Source organism: Sander lucioperca, chromosome 6 (assembly GCF_008315115.2).
Source record: "Sander lucioperca isolate FBNREF2018 chromosome 6, SLUC_FBN_1.2, whole genome shotgun sequence".
Taxonomy (NCBI): domain Eukaryota; kingdom Metazoa; phylum Chordata; class Actinopteri; order Perciformes; family Percidae; genus Sander; species Sander lucioperca.
The window spans coordinates 25,100,000-25,118,402 of record NC_050178.1 but is presented as its reverse complement, the minus strand read 5'-3'; the positions used below and the strand labels follow the sequence as shown (position 1 = coordinate 25,118,402).

The 18,403-nt window shown below is 48.4% G+C and overlaps 2 protein-coding genes across 2 annotated transcripts in view; one reads left to right on the top strand and one right to left on the bottom strand.

Annotated features, from left to right (window-relative positions):
- LOC116056460 (nuclear factor 7, brain-like) overlaps positions 1-18,403 on the bottom strand; it is a 313,536-nt gene that overhangs the window by 223,513 nt on the left and 71,620 nt on the right. The window lies entirely within an intron of this gene.
- On the top strand, positions 10,176-11,956 carry LOC118495269 (lysine-rich arabinogalactan protein 19-like). The gene is made up of 5 exons (XM_036002225.1): positions 10,176-10,479; positions 10,599-10,846; positions 10,962-11,210; positions 11,310-11,452; positions 11,538-11,956. The coding sequence occupies exons 2-5, from the start codon at positions 10,701-10,703 to the stop codon at positions 11,954-11,956; spliced, it is 957 nt and encodes a 318-aa protein (XP_035858118.1). The 5' UTR covers positions 10,176-10,479; positions 10,599-10,700.

The following is an 18,403-nucleotide window of genomic DNA, read 5'->3' as shown; positions in this document are numbered from 1 at the left end:
TGGCTTCGACAAGCCTGCTGGCCTTGGGAGACTGTGCCGCTCCCGCCCCCTGACCCAGAACGACACTGGAGAGAGAGAGGGAACGTTAGTGACTGACTATAGCAGGCTCTAAAATAATGAAATTGTTAATGCAGTGACTGCTTACCGCTTCACACTCTCCACTCCTGGTGTGTGAGCGTGCAGGTGGCTGGTCTTATATATCCCCTTGACCAGCCTGTCCTGGTGGCGGGGGGGGGGAAGGTCACCGGCGCCTTGTCCCAGTCAGTCAGGTTCTCCCAGAGAGCGATGATCTCTCTGGACTGACGCTGTGTGACAAAGGCGTGGTGACGCAGCTCCACGAGGGCGTGGGCCAGGGCCACCACGTGATGGTAACCGGGGTGACAACAAGCAGTGAAATGAATTCCTGACTCCACTCCAACTGTGCTATCACATAGCTAATAGCATAATTAAGTTAGAGAAAAAAGGTTACACTTAAAACATGAATAAATAAGAAGCTAATGATAAATATATATATACCACCCAGACTACTACTCTTAAATATAAAAAAAACTTGTACTACACAGCACACGATGCAACGCTGCAAGCATACAACCTGAGCAAATATGAAATGTTAACTGTGCACTCACTTCGTCCTCCTGCCCAGCCTGCTGCACCTCCATCCTGTTGTCGTCAGGAGGTGGGTGGGGGGATCCCGACTGGGATGACGAGGCCTCTCCGACGTCCGGCACACCGCGGGGCTCCTGGAGGAGAGCGCTGTGATGTGTGAGGAGACTGATCTCCTCTGGCTCCTCCTCTTCCTCGAAGCCCTCATTGGTGTCCGTCCTGTCCTGCTCCTCCTCGGCCTCGTCTGTCCCATCCGGAGCGTCGGGATCACCCAGATCCTGCAGCACAGCGCTCGACTGGGAGTACAGGTACTCTACCCCCAAGAGTTCCCCTGCAGAGAGAGAAAATCAGAATTGGCTTTAGGCCAGGTTTGTGCAAACAAGGAATTTGATTCCAGTTTTGCTCTCAAAGTACAACACTCACTTAACATATGAGAGAGAGAGAGAGAGAGAGACGCATTTGCAGATGCCACAAGACAGCAGCAGCAAAAGCAATGTCGCTGATCCCTCTGTACCTGTGTACTCCCTGGGCTGTGTGTAGCTGTCAACCAGTGTGACCCCCTTGAACTCCTGGGCCGGCTGGTTGAAGCTGTGCTGCAGCCGGGCACTGTGGCAACGCAGCACCGACCTCTGTCCTCCCTCGACTGCCTCTCTGCCACAGTTCTCATTCCACCTCACCAGGCCCTCCAGCAGGTACACCTGAAAGTGGACATCACTCGCACTTGTACCTGGAAAACATTAAGACATGGGCGAGGAACAGAGCAAAGAGTTAGTGAGAAGCAAAAAAACAACAACAACAACAACACATGTAAATGTAGTGGAAAAAGATTTACCTGGAATGAAGCGACACTGGTGCAGGTGGAAGGACTCCAGGGAAGTGGAGCCTCGAGCACACCTGAAGACGGGGAGCCTCACACCACCCTTGGTGACCTTTCCCGTCTGGGTGTACAGCTCCACCCCCTCTGGGTCCTGGATGCAGTCGAGGTGGCGGCGCTGCGTGCTCCAGATCTCCTCCATGCGGGAGCGGTCAATCAATGGGACGCCCATGGTGTCCGTCAGCGTCCAGAAAGCGTCCAGCACCTCCTGGAGGAGCCGCTCCGTCTCCGCCGCACCCCTCGTACGGCATCGACAATGCCGAGCGAGCTCCTTGCCGGACAGCTTGACGTGGGCGTCCCTCCCCTCCACGGACTGCTTGGCCTCTCTCAGGCGGGCGACGTCCTCAGCGTCCCACTCGAAAATGGCGAAGGATAGCCTCGCCATGAAGAGGCCGTAGAGGTGGTGGCTGTCTGTGGTGACGCCCCTGGCGAAACGTCGCATGAGGTGCCACACGTCGAGCCTGACCACCAGCTCGTGCCACTCGTGGTACATCCGATGCACTGCCGACGTTCCCACAGTGACACAGCAGTCCCGGTCCACATACATGACCTTTGGAGGGGCCTTCCGGGCTTCCCGGTACCGCCGCATCAGGCCGGCCGCCATGTTGGTCAGTCCGTCCCCCTTGGCTGCAGTGAGGACGGACATGAGCACCTGCCTGTACTCGTTTCCAACGTTGGTGACCCAGGCAGCCGAGCCGGCGGCACCGCCCGCAAGCTTTTTGGCGATCTGCAAGACACGGCACAAACACACACTTAGACACACACAGCACACCAAAATCACACAAGGTAATATAATAATAATAATGTATACTTTATTAATCCTGCAAGGGGAAATTACAATGTTTTTCACTCTGTTGTTATTACACACATTGCACACAGGCCTGAAATACACACACACGCTCAGTACCTATACATGCACTCATCATGCACTATAATGCACTAGTCAGAGTGAGGGAGCTGCCCATGGAAAGGCGCCCCGAGCAGTTGGGGGTAAGGGCACAGTGGAGACAGAAATCTTCTTCTTCGTGGAGTCCATCTTAAGGAGATCGCCAAAAATGGACGTCACCCTGGCCTTGGTCTCGTCCAGCCTGGTCAAGGCATCGCGGACGTAGACCCCGCCGAGCCAGGTGAGTCCGGGCACCTTGTCCATCTCTGGAAGCGACGCTTCCTGTGGTGCCGCTCCAGGTGCCCTTTAGCTTGCGGAGCACAGAGAGGTAGTGTATTGACCGCTCCATCCACTCACTGGTGTGCTGCTCCACCAGAGAGGCACGGAGGCGAGACACACCGTTGCCCAAGGTGCGCTCCTTCAGCAGCCCAATCACCTTTTTGTCGCAGGACAACCTGGGATGGAAACAGAATACAGAGAGTGTACGGAGAATACAGACAAATATAGTTAACTACAGAGAACAATCAACAGAAAAAAAATGCATGTTGAGTGAATGTTGAAAGACTTAAAGTGACATACTTGTACGACAGAACAGCCGGGAATTGCACGCGATGCGCGATGTCCAGCTGCTCCAAGATGTCCTGCGACCAGCCTGCAACCTTCTTGAGACAGGAGGGGCACTGAAGGTACTCCGTGGCCATGTAGTACCACCCACTCCTGTCCAGGACCCTCCGGACCGTCCTGTACAGTCCAGCACCCATTAGTTTGCGCCCACAAGCAGGGCACTTAAGGTGGTAGGCCCACATCCTGTAGGGCATCCACAGGAAAAATGGGCGCTGGAAGAAGGCGTGGGCTGTGGCGGGGGGCTGCGTGTAGAGGGGCCGGGGGCCTGGCGGATACCACCACAGTTTGAGCGGCGATGTGAGGGCAACCTTCCCATCGGCTGCCCTCCGGAACAGAGTCCGGCCCACCCACTCCTGCTGCTCTTCAGGCAGCGTCTGCCTCCAGCTGAGGGGAAGCAGCTGAAACACACACAGCAGAGACACACAGTTAGTGAGCTGAATGTGCAGCAGACAGGCACACATAAACACACACATCATACACACACACACACACACACACACACACACACACACATCATACAACATCAAACTCTTTGCCAGAGGCAGGCTGCTGAAGAGCCATCGGTCCGGGTTAGGAGGCAAGAGCGTCCTTGTTCAGCATGAGTGCCGTCTTTGTGGTGTCCCCTCCCTCTCTCTCCTTCTGGTGGGACGCCAAGATTTTGACGGCGTACCCCACGTCATTGCTGAGCAGCCACTGAAATGTCTGGCCGCGGTACTGGCCGAACTGGAGCTCACTTTCACTGGCAGAGGTCTGCTGGTGGGATTTGGTGACCAGTGCAGCGGCGGCTGCAGAGGGGCCAAGGGTGAGCTCAGAGGATGAGAGCTCAAAACGAAAGAGGGGATCAAAAGACATTTTCTGAAAGACAAGAAGAAACAACAGTACACTGTAATACACTTCACTGATTAACTGCACTGTTGATGCACATTAACTGTTAATAACAGAGATACCCTAGGGGTTTACAAAGATAACAATGTTGTCCAAATTACATTTAGTGCATTTTTCTGAATCGCAGACGTTACGTTAGCAGGCTAACTTGCGCCCATTCATTTCAATGCATTCAGACGGAAAACGCAGTTACACTTTAGACCTAAAGTTTGTATATTTACACTTCGAATTTCGTGACAGCATTTATAACACAGACACCCTAGGGGTTTAGAAAGATAACAACGTTGTCCATATTAAATCTAGTGCATTTTTCTGAATCGGAGACGTTAGGAGGGTACACTAACCTCATTCAAACGGCCGCCATGCTAATCGCTATTACCGTTTCAATGCCTACAAAGTTTTTTGAAACTTTCCAGAATATTAAGCTGTTTTAATACTGATTTGTAATTGCTGTTGTGAAGACAAAAAGACATAACTTACGTGCTGTTGAGAGATAAATAGTTGTAGTAGTCGTGTAATAGCGAGTGAGTGACTTGACAGCGGGAGTGAAGTCAGAGAAGTCCATGAACTTGCCCCTGGGAAATTCAGCAAATCACGGATCAGAATGTTTGTCGGACAAGCCAATGAAAATATGCGAGGTTTTTTGTAGGGCGGGACATGGAAATAAGACAAGCCAATGGGCGGTACAGGGCGGGGACATCAACAGGTACAGTACACCAAAGAGATATCCAGCTGTTTACTGAAGTTCTATTAAACTCCAGCAACTGGCGTTGCATGATTTGAGTTACATAATAAAATAAAGCCAAGTCTCCGTGACGTTAACTTTATCTAACGTTGTCTTGTCTTATAAATAACATATAACGTTAGTGTAACGGACTCCGGTCGTTCATTCATTCAGTTACGTTGCATGTCGTATTTTAATCATACTGTATTCACGCAGGAGCTTTGACATTAACGTAGGCCTAGTTGCATTATTCCATTTGATTAATTACTAAAGTGCTTAATTATTATCGTATGCGCTTAGACAGTCATTACTATTGTATGCGTTATGTAAGGGTTAATGCCCGACCAGGTGTCCGTTGTCGGGTATTAATGGACGACATCGAGGCGTGAACTGTCCGACGAGGAGGAGGATAGGGGAAGGGTCGCTGGTGGATCTACGGGAGGAAGACTCCCGGCTGGTGGGCTTTGGTAGACATGCAGCCCTTACATATTAGGAGCTGTATGACTCCACTGAGCCAGACCTCCTCAGATAAATTGATCCCTACTGTAGTGGAATGTTAAATTAGAGAAATATGTAAGTGCTTGTTTCTCTATAACCTTATTTCTTCATTCCTCATCAGCTACAAGTTGTGGGTGCAGGGGTTTTCTGCCCGGGCCGGCACAAATGGCAGTACCTGTTTGTTTATTGCATATACATTCGTTTTTTTTTAAGTGAAATGAAAAATACAGTCTGCTTATTTTCCAAACACCAGGGACACACACAGCCTCTTCTTTTAGGTTTATTAAAGAATAGTTGTTAATGGATCCAACTCTTTGGTGTGGAGGTTAAGACTTTGAAAGTGCTGGGGCACTGTAGGTCAACCCAGGGAGGGGGCTTGTGGGAGGAGAGGAGGAAGGTGTTAAAATGGGGTGGGGTTTAGGGTACAAAGGGAGAATTCTGATTGGTTTGCGGGGTGTGACCGGTCCACAATAAAAGGTGAGGACCTCAGAGCTGTCTCTCAGTTCACTCTGGACAACTTCTTCCAACTTCAACTTTGAATCATGTCAACTAAGAAGACGTACCAGGACGCTGCAGTGGGACGCAGTACAAATTGGCAGCTGAAGAGAGAAAGGGTAAGATTTCAGTCTTGAACAGAGCACCTCTTTCTCTCCTGAGTTAATGTTAACTCACACACTCAACAGTAAACCACTTTGATATCCATTCAGTGACACCTCATTCTTTTATTTGTGTCCATGCAGACTCCCAGTCCTACACCCAGCCAGGAGGAGCGGTGGACCGCTGAGGCTCAGCCAGATGTGGAGGAGACTGAGGCTGCTCGGGCTTCACTCCTACTAGCCACTTGTATCAAAAGAGAGCAGGTAGAGTTGTAATATTTCTCAGTAGGACGGCCTCTACAAACAAGCATTTTAATATTCTGTAACCTAAAGTCACTCAAATGTTTAATTTAGATTTGTGTTGTATCCACGCAGACCCCTAGTCCCGCTGATTCTCCTGTGCGGAGGACAAAGAGGAGGACAAAGACAGTTTTGTTCACCTCAGAGTCTGACTCAGACCAGGCTGCTCCGAGTCTGAGTTATAAGACAGAAGAGGTGAGTTTAATATGCTGATGCTTTCTGCACTGCTGGACTTTAAAACGCATAGAAAAGTAACCAGAGTAACCCCCCTCTTTCACATTTGTGTGTGTGTGTGTGTGTGTGTGTGTGTGTGTGTGTGTGTCCATGCAGGTTCCCAGTCCTACACCCAGCCAGGTGGAGCGTTGGACCGCTGAGGCTCTGGAAGATGCTGAGGAGACTGAGGCTAGGGAGGCTGTCACGGAGTTTGCGAGGGCTCACTCAGGTATGTGAATGTCACCAAAACAGTGCAAAGACAAAGTGTTTTTTTACTCTCCAGCTTGTGTTGCAGTTCATCCCAACTGTGTTTGTGTGAATGTATTTTTAAGCTTTACCAGGAAGCTGTTGTAGGGGGTAAAGTTGTAAGGGCTGGTATGACGTGTCTCGCCCGGTGCTAGCTGCTCCCTTCATGTGTAGTCAAATAGCTCCACTGCATCATAATTCATCTTCATATGCATTCCATCCCTGCCTGCCTCGTCTGTGCTGAGATAACGTGTGTCTGTCTTCATTCTAGACCTGATCTAGTATTAATGACACTGCTGCTTAGCTTCTTTTTGTTCCTAGTACCATCCAATCATCACTAATGCAATGCTGTCTGTCAATTCACAAATTAATATATATAATTAGTAATAGCAGATTCATAAATGAACAACATTGATTGCATGATACTTCTTCAGACTTTTTGAGGTACTAACTTTTGTGTTAACCCTCCCGCAGTCTCCAGAGGGTCTTTAGCTCCTGCTGCCCCTGCATCTCCCCAGGATCCCCCTGCTGTTCCCCTGGATGCCCGTGTACCTCCCCGCCATCCTTCCCGGGGCCCCCCTGCATCTCCCCAGGATCCCCCTGCACCTCCTCCTCGGAGCTCTTTGGCAGCCCCCCAGTTACGGCAGCAGGAAGCTCGTGCCGAGGTCACTTTCCTGTCTCTGTCAATAATAATAATTTGAGATGACTTGAAGAAATTGTTGTAACCGATATCACTTTATTTTCATACTTTTTCATACTTTTTTGTGTGTGTGTGTGTGTGTGTGTGTGTGTGTGTTTTGTTTCATAGTTGTGTCTTCCAGAGGCCTGGAGGCAGGGTCTCCCCAGCGAGCAGCAGGAGTGGCTGAGTCGGGCCCTGTTCACCAGGGGTCCCTCTGGCAGGCCTGTGCTCCAGAAGGACCTCAGGCTGTGGTACCACCCACCCGGCCCGGGCCTGAGCTCGACCCAGCCTCCTGCCTCACCGGGGGCCTTCTTTCAGCGGCCCTTCTGCCTATGGATGCCATGCAAGATGTTTAGGCTGAAGCTGTCCTGCCCGTCCTGCCACCACAAACTGACTGGATCAGGTCTGTATAAGACTGTCCGGAAGGTCCTGGCCAGTGACGGGTGGTACTTCATCGGCACCGAGTACCTGGAGTGTCGCGGCTGCAAGAGGAAGCTGGCCGCCTGGTGCGGGGACATCCTTTTGCAGCTAAGCCTCAAATATCAGGCTATGTTCCCCGCAGTGCTCACTTACAGGTAAACAAGCGCTCACGCACGCGCACAAACACACACACACACACACACACACACACACACACACACACACACATATTCTAGAGATATATTGGAAAGCAATGTTGTAGAGGTATTTTTGCTTTTGGAAGAAAACACAACTAGAGCAATTCAAGACAACGTGTGCATACAGGACCAGAACCAGAACCAGGACCAGGACCAGTGGCTTTTAGTGTAGACAGAAAACAAATCAATTAGATGACATGATGAATGAGATATTTGTCAGACCATTCCCAACAAACAGGAACAATGGTGAAGACAGTTTTTGTGTTAATATAGCAGCAAAAACATTTTTAGACTCTTACAATACAGCCTGACACACACACACACACACACACACAGGGGGGGGTAATAAATATCAAAGCCAGGATGCTCCCACCTTGAGGTCTTTGCAAAGTTCAAGTGGCCCGTTAATCTCCTGAGGATCTGTCATTTCAAGTGTCCAGTTAATCTCCCGAGAAAGCAGGTGGATGATTGGGACACCTGCAGCTGAGGGGGGAGAGGACTCTCCCAGGGCCCCCTGTTGATTTCACACCTCTTCAAATAACTAACTTTGTGTGTGTGCGTGTCAGGCAGTGTTGTGACAGGATCCTAATTTGTGTGTGTAACTCATCAAAGAACAAACTAAATTAACTAAGTTTGTGTGTGTGTGTGTGTGTGTGTGTGTGTGTGTGTCTCTCAGGCTGTGCTGTGACAAACTGCTGTTGTCCCAGATGAGCGGCAGGACCCTGGGCAACGGCGTGTGTCGCCTCCGTAGCTTCCTCCTGGAGCAGCACACAAAGGCCTGGATGGACCGGAGCATCAGCTTTCTGACGACATACAATCATTTTAAGGTGACTTGATTTACCTAAATTAACGTAGAAATATAAATGCACAAACACTTTTAAAGTATATCAAGTGGAGAATCAATCCTTTGTCAATTATGTATCATTGAAGCGTTGTATCTCAGCTTAAATAATCAGAATGTAATGTGTGAATCTTCTGTCCACAAGGTCCCAGGAGTTGTGCTGCCCCCTCCTCCTCCTCTCCCCCCTCTGGCTTCGGTGCCGAGCAGACAGTGGCTGCTAAGCGTGTACGCCATGGAGGTGCACTCCAGGAAGGCTGAGCTGCTGGCCAAGGTCACTTCTATTTTTGGTAGAATCCTGAAAATGGGTTCTACCAAGAAGGTAATGATCAAACTTGTGACGACCAGGACAGTGCCTCCTACATGACATTGCATGGATCACTTGAGTGTAGATAGCAGCTAAGTTTATTGTTTTTGACGCGCAGATCACCAAGAAGTTGGCGGGCAGAGCGCTCGGCTCTGCGTCCTGGTGCACCAACGTTGGGAACGAGCGCGGGCAGATCCTGATGTCCGTGCTGACAGTGGAGGAGGGCCAGTGGCTGGAGAGGATGGCTGCTGGGTTGATGCGGCGCTACAGGGACGCTAGAGTGCCCCCGCCAGAGCTGCTCTATGTGGACCGTGGCTGCTGCACGACCCAGGAGAGGACCGCCGTGCAGAGCCTGTTCAGCGAGTGGGACCGCCTCACCGTTCGCCTGGACATCTGGCACTTTATGCGGCGGTTCTCTGCGGGCGTCACCACAGAGAGCCATCCTCTCTACCCGACATTCATGAGGCATCTCTCCCACGCCATATTTGAGTGGAGCCAGGAGGATGTCTCACGGTTAAAGGCGGCCAAGGAGGCACAGGAGCCTGGGTCCTGGAGCAGGGTCTCCATCAAGGAGCTGGCCCGGCACTGTCGCCGCCGCACACGCGGGGCACAGGAGACCGAGGCGGCCATTGAGGAGACCCTGAACAGGTACAGGAATGCCAAAGAGGCCATGGGCATTCCCCTGATTGACCAGGCAAAGATGCAGACGGTGTGGGAGACGCAGCGGAAGCACACCGCCTGCATCCAGGACATGCCAGGGTTGGAACTCTACACAGAGAAGGGCCAGATCACCAAGGGAGGGGTGGTCTTGCCCATTTATCGCTGTGCCCGCGGCACCACATCTATGGAGTCCTTCCACCTCCACCTGAACCGGTCCATCCCCGGTAAGTGTCTGAGTGTGCACATCTAGTTACATGTTTCTAAATGGATTGACTCTTTGTAACAGCACTTTGCTGTGTGTGATCTCGTCTTGCTTTAGGGACCAGCGTGTGCGCTGCTTATTTCAACCTTTACCTGCTGGAGGGGATAAGCAGGTGGAATGAGGACAGAGGACGGGAGGCCGTCAAGACTTCTGACCGCAACCTCCGCTGCTACAGCCAGCAACAGCAGCAGGTTTTCAACCAGCTGACCCAGGAGTTTTATGGGCCCACGCTGGTTGAAACCTACACGGAGGCGAGGGAGTACAGTAAGCACTCAACATACACTCTGACTGTACTCTCATTTTTGTCTCTGTGGGTCTCTCTCTCTCTCTCTCGTTTATTTTAACTCAAGTTTATTTGTCTGTTTAAGGCGAGCTGATAGATATAGATTACCTGTTGGCTCAGTCCAATTACAGGAATGATCCGGATTTGGGGGGAGATCCGGATCTTCCTGACGGCGTCCAGCTGGAGGAGGAGGAGAAGGTGGAGGACGAGGGTGAGGACGAGGGGGAGGACGAGGACGAGGAAGAGGAGAGCCACGCACTCAATGAGGGCTTTGGGGAGGAGCTGCTCTTCAGTGTCGAGTCTCTCCTCTCCTCTGAAAGAGAGGCCCAACCAGGCCAGCGGGACCCTGACCCTGACCATGGAGAGCCAGGCTCTGCTGACAGGGTGGGTACACACACACACACACACACACACACACACACACACACACACACACTCCCTTTCTTACTTTAATGATTTTAATCCACTGTTCTCTCCTATTCTCTCTGTGAATGTCACTACAGAGCTGGCCGGGGCCTGAAGGAGCTGAGGAGGGGTACCAACGTGTGGTAGCGCTGGCCGACAGCCTGGTGGAGCTGCGCCACCACGCGTTTGTCCCCCACGCCATGGGACAGGAGGTTGTGGCCCTGTGGGACAGGATTCCTGCACGGGACAAGGACAGCCTGGACTTCCCCGCTCGGTACAGGGATGACGTATCGAAGGGAAGGTACAGGAAAACGAGCACCTGTGTTGAAGTCAACACCCTGATGCGGTGAGCCAAAACAAAAAATATCTCCAACTACGCTATATCCCAATATTTACTGCAAGGTGGCTGCGGAGATGTGGTCGCTTCAGAGATGTATTCATGATTTTTTTTCTGCTGTCAGGGCTGCGTACAGGCACAGCGGCACCCCCGGCCAGAATCCCTGCATCAGCAGGGTGGTGGAGGCCATCTGCATCAGGCTGTGCAGGGAACATCCGGAAGGCCGAACCGTCTGTGGAAGGAAGTACAATCGTTGGACAGCCATCCTGACTGATTACAGTTTGATCAGGGAAAATATAATCACCAGTAATGTAATAATGTCCAAAACGAGGCTTCAGCTCTTCACCATAAACCTGAGGACCCTGACTCAGTGGTGAGTCATTAACACCATGGATTCCTCCTGAGATTTGCACTGAAGCCTGTCTGTCTGCTATCGGTCTGACATTGCTTTTTTTGTTGTTGCAACTATCAGGTACAGTCAAAGAGGGAAGGCCATGGAGCTGAGGATGCTGCAGCAGGCCATTCCCTCCGCCATTGTGCCCATGGTGGCCTCAACCCCGTTGCCCCAGGCCAGGCAGCTGCTGGAGGCTCCGCAGAAGCCTGCCGACCCCCTTGGTCTACAAGGACCCTGAGGACACAGCTGGCCAGGGGGTCGTCAGAAGGAACGAGGTGCGTCCACCCTTTCCTCCCTCTGCCCCAGCCTCCAGCAGCAGCAGTCAGCCACCACCTCCACCCTTTATTCAACCCCAATCCCCAGGTGTGTCTGCTCTAAGACTGCTTCCCCTTGTTTATTTCATCTGGGCACCACCCCCCTCACCCCAGCCTGTTTCTGCCCAGCTACAACACACACCTCTGCCCCAACACACACCTCCACCTGCAGCCCAAAACTTCCGCTTTATAATGCCCGCCCCTCTGCCCACTCCCTCATCCCAGCCTGCATCTCTTCCTGTCTCCATTCCTCCCTCCACAGCCAGGAGACAGAGAAAGATGGAGAGGGAGAGGAGCGAGGCTGAGAAGCAGCAGCCCCTGGGGCCTCCTCCCAAGCAGAGGGCCACTTTCTCTGCGGCCTCCCCCGGACCGTTCAGTACGGCCACCGCCGCAGAGGGGACAAGACCTTGATCTGCACTGTTACAGAGAGTGGCCTGACTGCAGACCAGTGAATGCAGAAGAAGGCAAGGTGAAGGAGAGGGCACCGCTCCAGCTTGAGTCCACTTCCCTGACCAGGAACAGCGAGTTCCACTCAAATGGCCTCCCTGCTGTGTTCTGTTTCCTGTAAGATTAATGTGATTTTTGTTTTGTAAATAGTTGTAAAAATGTGTAATGTATATACTTCCTTTGATGTGTTGTTAATAAAAAAGTGTGTGTTTGTAAATGGCAGTACCTGTTTGTTTATTGCATATACATTAGTTTTTTTTAAGTGGAATGAAAAAGACAGTCTGCTTATTTAACAAACACCAGAGACACACACACAGCCTCTTCTTTTAGGTTTATTAAAGACTAGTTGTTTGTTAATGGATACAACTCTTTGGTGTGGACAGTGAATGTAAAGGTTAGAAAGTTTAAGGTGCTAACACACCAACCCGATTATCGGCCGTCTGACAGTCTGGCGAGGACAGTGTCACCGAGTCTGTTCAGTGTGTTCTGTGCCATCGTCGGTCGGAGGGGCCGTCGGCCTTCATTTTGACCAACCTGACTTGCTGGGTCGGAGGGCGGGCAGTCGGACTCAATGACCAATCTGATTGGTAGAGCGCTAACCCGGAAATGGCGAGCGTGATGAGTGACGAACGGCTCTCAAAATCTGACGAAAATCTTTTAAACTGACCTTTGTCGATCTGAAATGAAGACAGCAACTGTATGGCCTATTTCTCACTTACCTTTTTTATGGAGTTGTATCTGAATCCAGTTTCTTGCAGGCTGAATGAAATCTAGGCCTATAACAGTGTAGTGTGAATGATGTAACTACTCTAAAAAGCAATAAGAAACAATGGACATAGCATAGTCAATGCAGTTCATGCAGTTTTAAAATGCAAATAAAAGTATTTTGGATTCAAGTTTAAATTGTTATACAAGAAACAAAACATAGTATTAGTCAATGTATTGATCGCAAACCAGAAAAAGAGAACCAAAATATCTGTTCTCTGCATTTGTTCTGGCAGGGATTCGAACCGGCGATTTCATGGAATTTCTTCCCCGTTTCTCCCCCTTTCTTTCCCCTTTCTCCCCCTTCTTATACGGACAAATGTTCCCCAGCGTGTCTACACATGATAGGCGGCACAACCGCTTTGCACCGGCCTTTCCATTTATATCCCACGCACCGCTCCGATTTTATAGCTTTTGAGTATCGTACACTTTAGATATTTGGCTTTATCTATCTATTACACAGATCACTGTCACACCTGGAGAACACTGGGAGCACTGTGAGGGTCATGTTTTTTGATTTCTCCAGTGCTTTCAGTACAATTCAACCATCACTGCTCTGGGGGAAGCTATTGGGAGCTGGTGTTGACCCCCACCTGTCTGCATGGACCATGAGTTACCTCACTGACAGACCACAGTATGTGAGGCTCCAGGACTGTGTGTGTGATGTGGTGATGAGCAGTACAGGAGCACCACGGGGTACAGTGCTCGCTACTTGTCTCTTCACCCTGTATACGGCGGACTTCAGGCACAACACAAGCAGCTGTCACATGCAGAAGTTCTCTGATGATACTGCCATTGTTGGGAGGGTATCAGAGGAGAATGATCAGGAATACCGGGAGGTCATCTGGGACTTTGTCAACTGGTGTGAGTCAAACCACCTTCACATCAACGCCAGCAAGACAAAGGAGATGGTGGTTGACTTTGGCAGGAGGCCGCCTGGTACTACACCGGTGAACATCCAGGATGTCAACATCAAGGTCATCTTTCAGTTAAAAAACGGGGGAAACAAAGTTGTCCATCCAGTTATTTTTTATTTTTTAAATGCTCCGGTCGCCTATAGTATTCAGGTTATCTTGTGACTTGTGGAATATGCATGCCTTGTAGAAGTTTGCAACGCCCCACAACATGTTTACCCAGCAAGAAGGATTGCCTCTTTCCATTGAGAAACGCCACCAGTGACTGTTGCCCCGTAGTAATGGACTGTGAAATACTAATTAGGCCTACACTGACCATCTCAGGTGGACTTCTCGCAAATGAGGGCTGTATAGCCTACCTGTGAACATTTTTTTTATTATTTTGCTGGAGTGGAATTAAGTTGTAATAATCCATCCAGAGTGGGGGTTGTGTTGTAAAAATGGTGCTGCGGCTCCTTTAAGAGAGCTCAGTGCGTGTGTATGTGTGTGTGTGGATACTGGACAGAAGAGAGATGGAGGAAGCAGACGTGTAGATGCGACCGGAGCAGAGTTGGTGGAATAAGTTCAAGTTTTGTACGCTGTGTGTGCGGTGTCTGAGATAAACCTCAGACTTAAAGCCAAGTTCATTCATTGTCTCACCAGAAACGGGATTTTAACCCCGACGTTATTGAGTTTATAACGTCTGGAGGTAACCAGTCTCCCCAGGTTTTCTGACAGGAAAGGTTAATAACCGGAGAACTGACCGGCTCATTCCGTAAGTGCACAACAAACGTATTTATTTTACTCTATTTTGGTTGCACATAATAACTGAATTAAACATCGTCTACATTTGTAAACTGAACAGTGTTTTCATTTTCTCCGTGGACAGTTTGATTGACATTAGTCACAGATATGTAGGTAGACTGAGTACAGGTGAGACACTTTTAGCGTTTTGATTTTTCACACAAAAATAGATACTGAAAAGAAGTGAATTTCCACATGACATGCCACATGACATTTCATTAGCTTGTAGACTAAGATATTATCAATCAATAATACCCATAAGTAGTTTATATTTTCCACAATTAGCTCATAAATTAAGGTGCTTTTACGTCTCAACTTTGTCTCAACTGTACCCATATGTGGTACAGTTGAGACAGCCATTTTTAATGATGTAAAGGTAACTAACCGTTTATTGCAAATATAATAATTAAAGACAAATAAAGAAAATAACAATCGGGCAACATGTTTGTTTATTCATCCATTTAAATGCATTATTTTATTTAAATTAGCACTGGTTAAAATGTATAAAACAGGAACAAGATAATTAACGATCAGATATTGCAACAGTACAAATGGAAATATTCCAATAACAACACTAACAATAACAATGTCAAAAGTAACAGTAAAGCAACAACAAAGGAAAAACTGATTCAGGTGTCCCTATCACAGTGATGGCATGTGTAGACGATCAAAGAGGACACTAACACGCACGTGGACAGCAAAAATCACAACTTGTTATTTAAGGTGTCTCAACTGTACACAGTCTACCCTAGCCCACAGTAGATAGGCTACCACATTAGCTGCTCATGTTCAGTACATTTTTCGAGAGGTGCACATCAGGCTACGGCGTATGGTTCGGCGTAGACGCAGAGGGCTCTGCGGGGGTACCCGCGATTCCACTCACCATAAAACGGCCTTTCTATCTACACAACAGAGGTCTATTAGTTAAAACCCCACATTTTTATTGACGAGTATCCGTATCATATGCATGTCTGGTATTTGTAGCAAAGCAGACAGCTTAAGAATCGGTTGGAAACTCAGCAATAAATTATGATTTTAACTGAATAGACCTCCTGTCTGTAGACAGTAAAGGCCGTTTTATGGTTGAGCGTGGAATCGACGGAGTACCCCCGCAGAGCCCTCTGCGTCTACGCCGAACCATACGCCGTAGCCTGACGTGCACCTCTCGAAAAATGTAACTACACGTCTCAGCGACGCACGTCGCTCGGCCGTGGCTTGGTAGCGTTGCATTTCCCCCCGACTCATTTCCTGTTTCTCCTTCTCCATAAACAACATGAAATCAAGGAGAGGGTTAACTTCTCCTGCTCCAGATTTCACACCGTGGTCAGAAAGAACAGGGGAGACACTTTGTTTCTCTCACTAGGACTCTAGAGACACTATTCACTCCGAAGATAATCGCTGTCACTCTCTCACTGATCCCTCGCTCTATCACCCACTCCCCCCACACATACACACACACACACACACACACACACACACTAGCGCACAAGTATAAACATCAGGCCACTTACGTAGGTTACGGCGAAAGACCTGCGTGGAGCCTCCACAGAACCATAAAACAAGCTTAACAGTATGCAGCTTTAAGCCTAATTTGATTAAACGGGTGAGTTATAAAAACAATTACGCCCAGTTATAAAGGGGGGAATTAGCTATAGAGACTAGGGCTGCACAATTAATCAAATTTTAATCACGATCATGATTTTGGCTTCCCACGATCAAATTCACGTGATCGAGCGATATTTGAAATGCTTCATTCCGTTCATAGAACGCTCCGTATCAAAGTTTTTTTCCAAAGCTCCGTAAACTCATCGTGATCACGTGCCTCCATGAGCCAATCAGAGTGGTTCCCTGCACCGCGCAGCTTAGTTTAGATGTAGACAGTCTCAGAGGACAGAGTAACGTGAGGAAAATTCCACAACAGATAGCAGTCGGTCATAAGTCGTCACAAGGTTTACCAGTTTACCAGTAAACGCAACATTTAGTCCCGTCTGTGTTGTTTTTCAGACAACAGCAGTGACCAGTGCTAGTTTGAGTCTGTTAGCTCATAGCTTTAGCGGCAGACTGTTGTACGTCCCGCTGTTGGAATCCTCTACAGTGAAATACAGTCACACTACACTGTTTAGCTCTCAGCATTTTAGCCGTGTTTAATCCAGTTACTACTGTAGCTAATGGTAGGCTAACGTTAGCTGCTGTGTAACGTGTTATTAGTGTTTACTAGCGTGACATGCAGCGATGTTTCTGGGGCCTCTAACGTCTGTTTTGGAGCATCAGAGCAAGGCAGACATTTAAGTGGCACCGTAATCCGCGTTGCTATTTCGCCCTATTGGCACCGGATTTTAACATGCGCCGTTAACGTGAACAGAAAATTGTGTTGCCTATATCTTTATACGACAAACGCGCATGTTTGAAAAACGGTCGCACAACAGCTGAAATGGCATACTCCTTCATAGTATCTGTCGGTACACGATCCGTTCTGCCTGCACGATCCGTTCTGCACATGCGCAAAATGTTAGCGCATGCGCGGTTGTACGAGAATTTACGACACTGCACGATCTGTTCCACGCTTCCGGTCGACAGCCAAGCTAACGTTAGTTTAGCTAACAGCTAATTCGGCTAACTGCTAGCTGAGACAGCATGTAATAACTTTAAAAGACCCTCAAAATAAAACTTGAAAATAAACGTTGACATATATAACAAACACCTAACATATATAACAGCTGTTACGTCAGTTCTACTTTACTTGTGCTCATTTAAAATACAATCACTCAATACTTGTCTTTATTGTTATTACTGTGAAGTCTTAATTTAGCTGTAGCCTGCTTTTCCCATTACGTTTGAGTTAACGTTATTTTAGACTGAATCTAGCTGTCAGCTAGCGGTTAGCCGAATTAGCTGTTAGCTAAACTAACGTTAGCTTCCCGGTGGAGGCTAGCCATAGGCTAGCGTGGAACAGATCGTGCAGGTCGTATGGATACGTAAAACAGTATTATCTTGCGCATGTGCAGAACGGATCGTGCAGGCAGAACGGATCGTGTACCGACAGTATCCTTCAATAAAGGAGGAATGTAGCACAATATGGATGTGAAAGCAGTTATAATTAGCCTATGTGACAATAAAATTTGTTTTGGTTAAAATCAACAAATAATCGTGATAATTAATCGTGATCAATATATTGATCAAAATAATCGTGATTATCATTTTGGCCATAATCATGCAGCCCTAATAGAGACCCAACCTGTTCTTTGTACCAGGCTGTAAACGTGATTATTTATTCTGTAAAGTTCAGATTATTTTTAACATAGGAGTCTCTGGGGAATGACCCGCCTCAAACGGCCACGCAAAGAACTGCAGTTCAGCCGCAGAGCTGCAGCTTCAATAACACACACGACAAACGTCATTTTAGCATCTTACTGAGATATTACTCACTACTGAAATAAAAATACTTTACGTGACACGTTAGCTTAATTCAGTATCAGTAGCGGAGGATTAACATTACCTCTTGTGATATTACAGTCAACATGTTTGTAACATTACAATATTGTAAAACACCTTTTTAATCTGTGAAATGATGTTCCATGTTACTTAGTTTGGCATATCTTTCACATGAACATTCAAAAGTCGCACAAAAGTCTGTCTTTTTATCTGAGTCTGTATGGTGAAATGGGTCAGATGTCCGTCCCACAGACACATCTCACACAACCAAAGGCAGTATCTACGTGTTTATATCTATGATGCCAGACCTATCTCCACAGCGCCGCCAAGGAAGGTCTGGCAACAGGAGCATACACTCCTGCATAGGAAAAAAAACGGTCAGGGGTTGTTTGCATTTCTTTAAACCATCACAATCCTATTTGGCGGGGCTAATCTCCAGTTGCAAAGACGGTGAACTTGTTTTGGTGGAACATTTGCACCCCGCTGAAGAAAACGCAACATACAATTTTAAATGAAT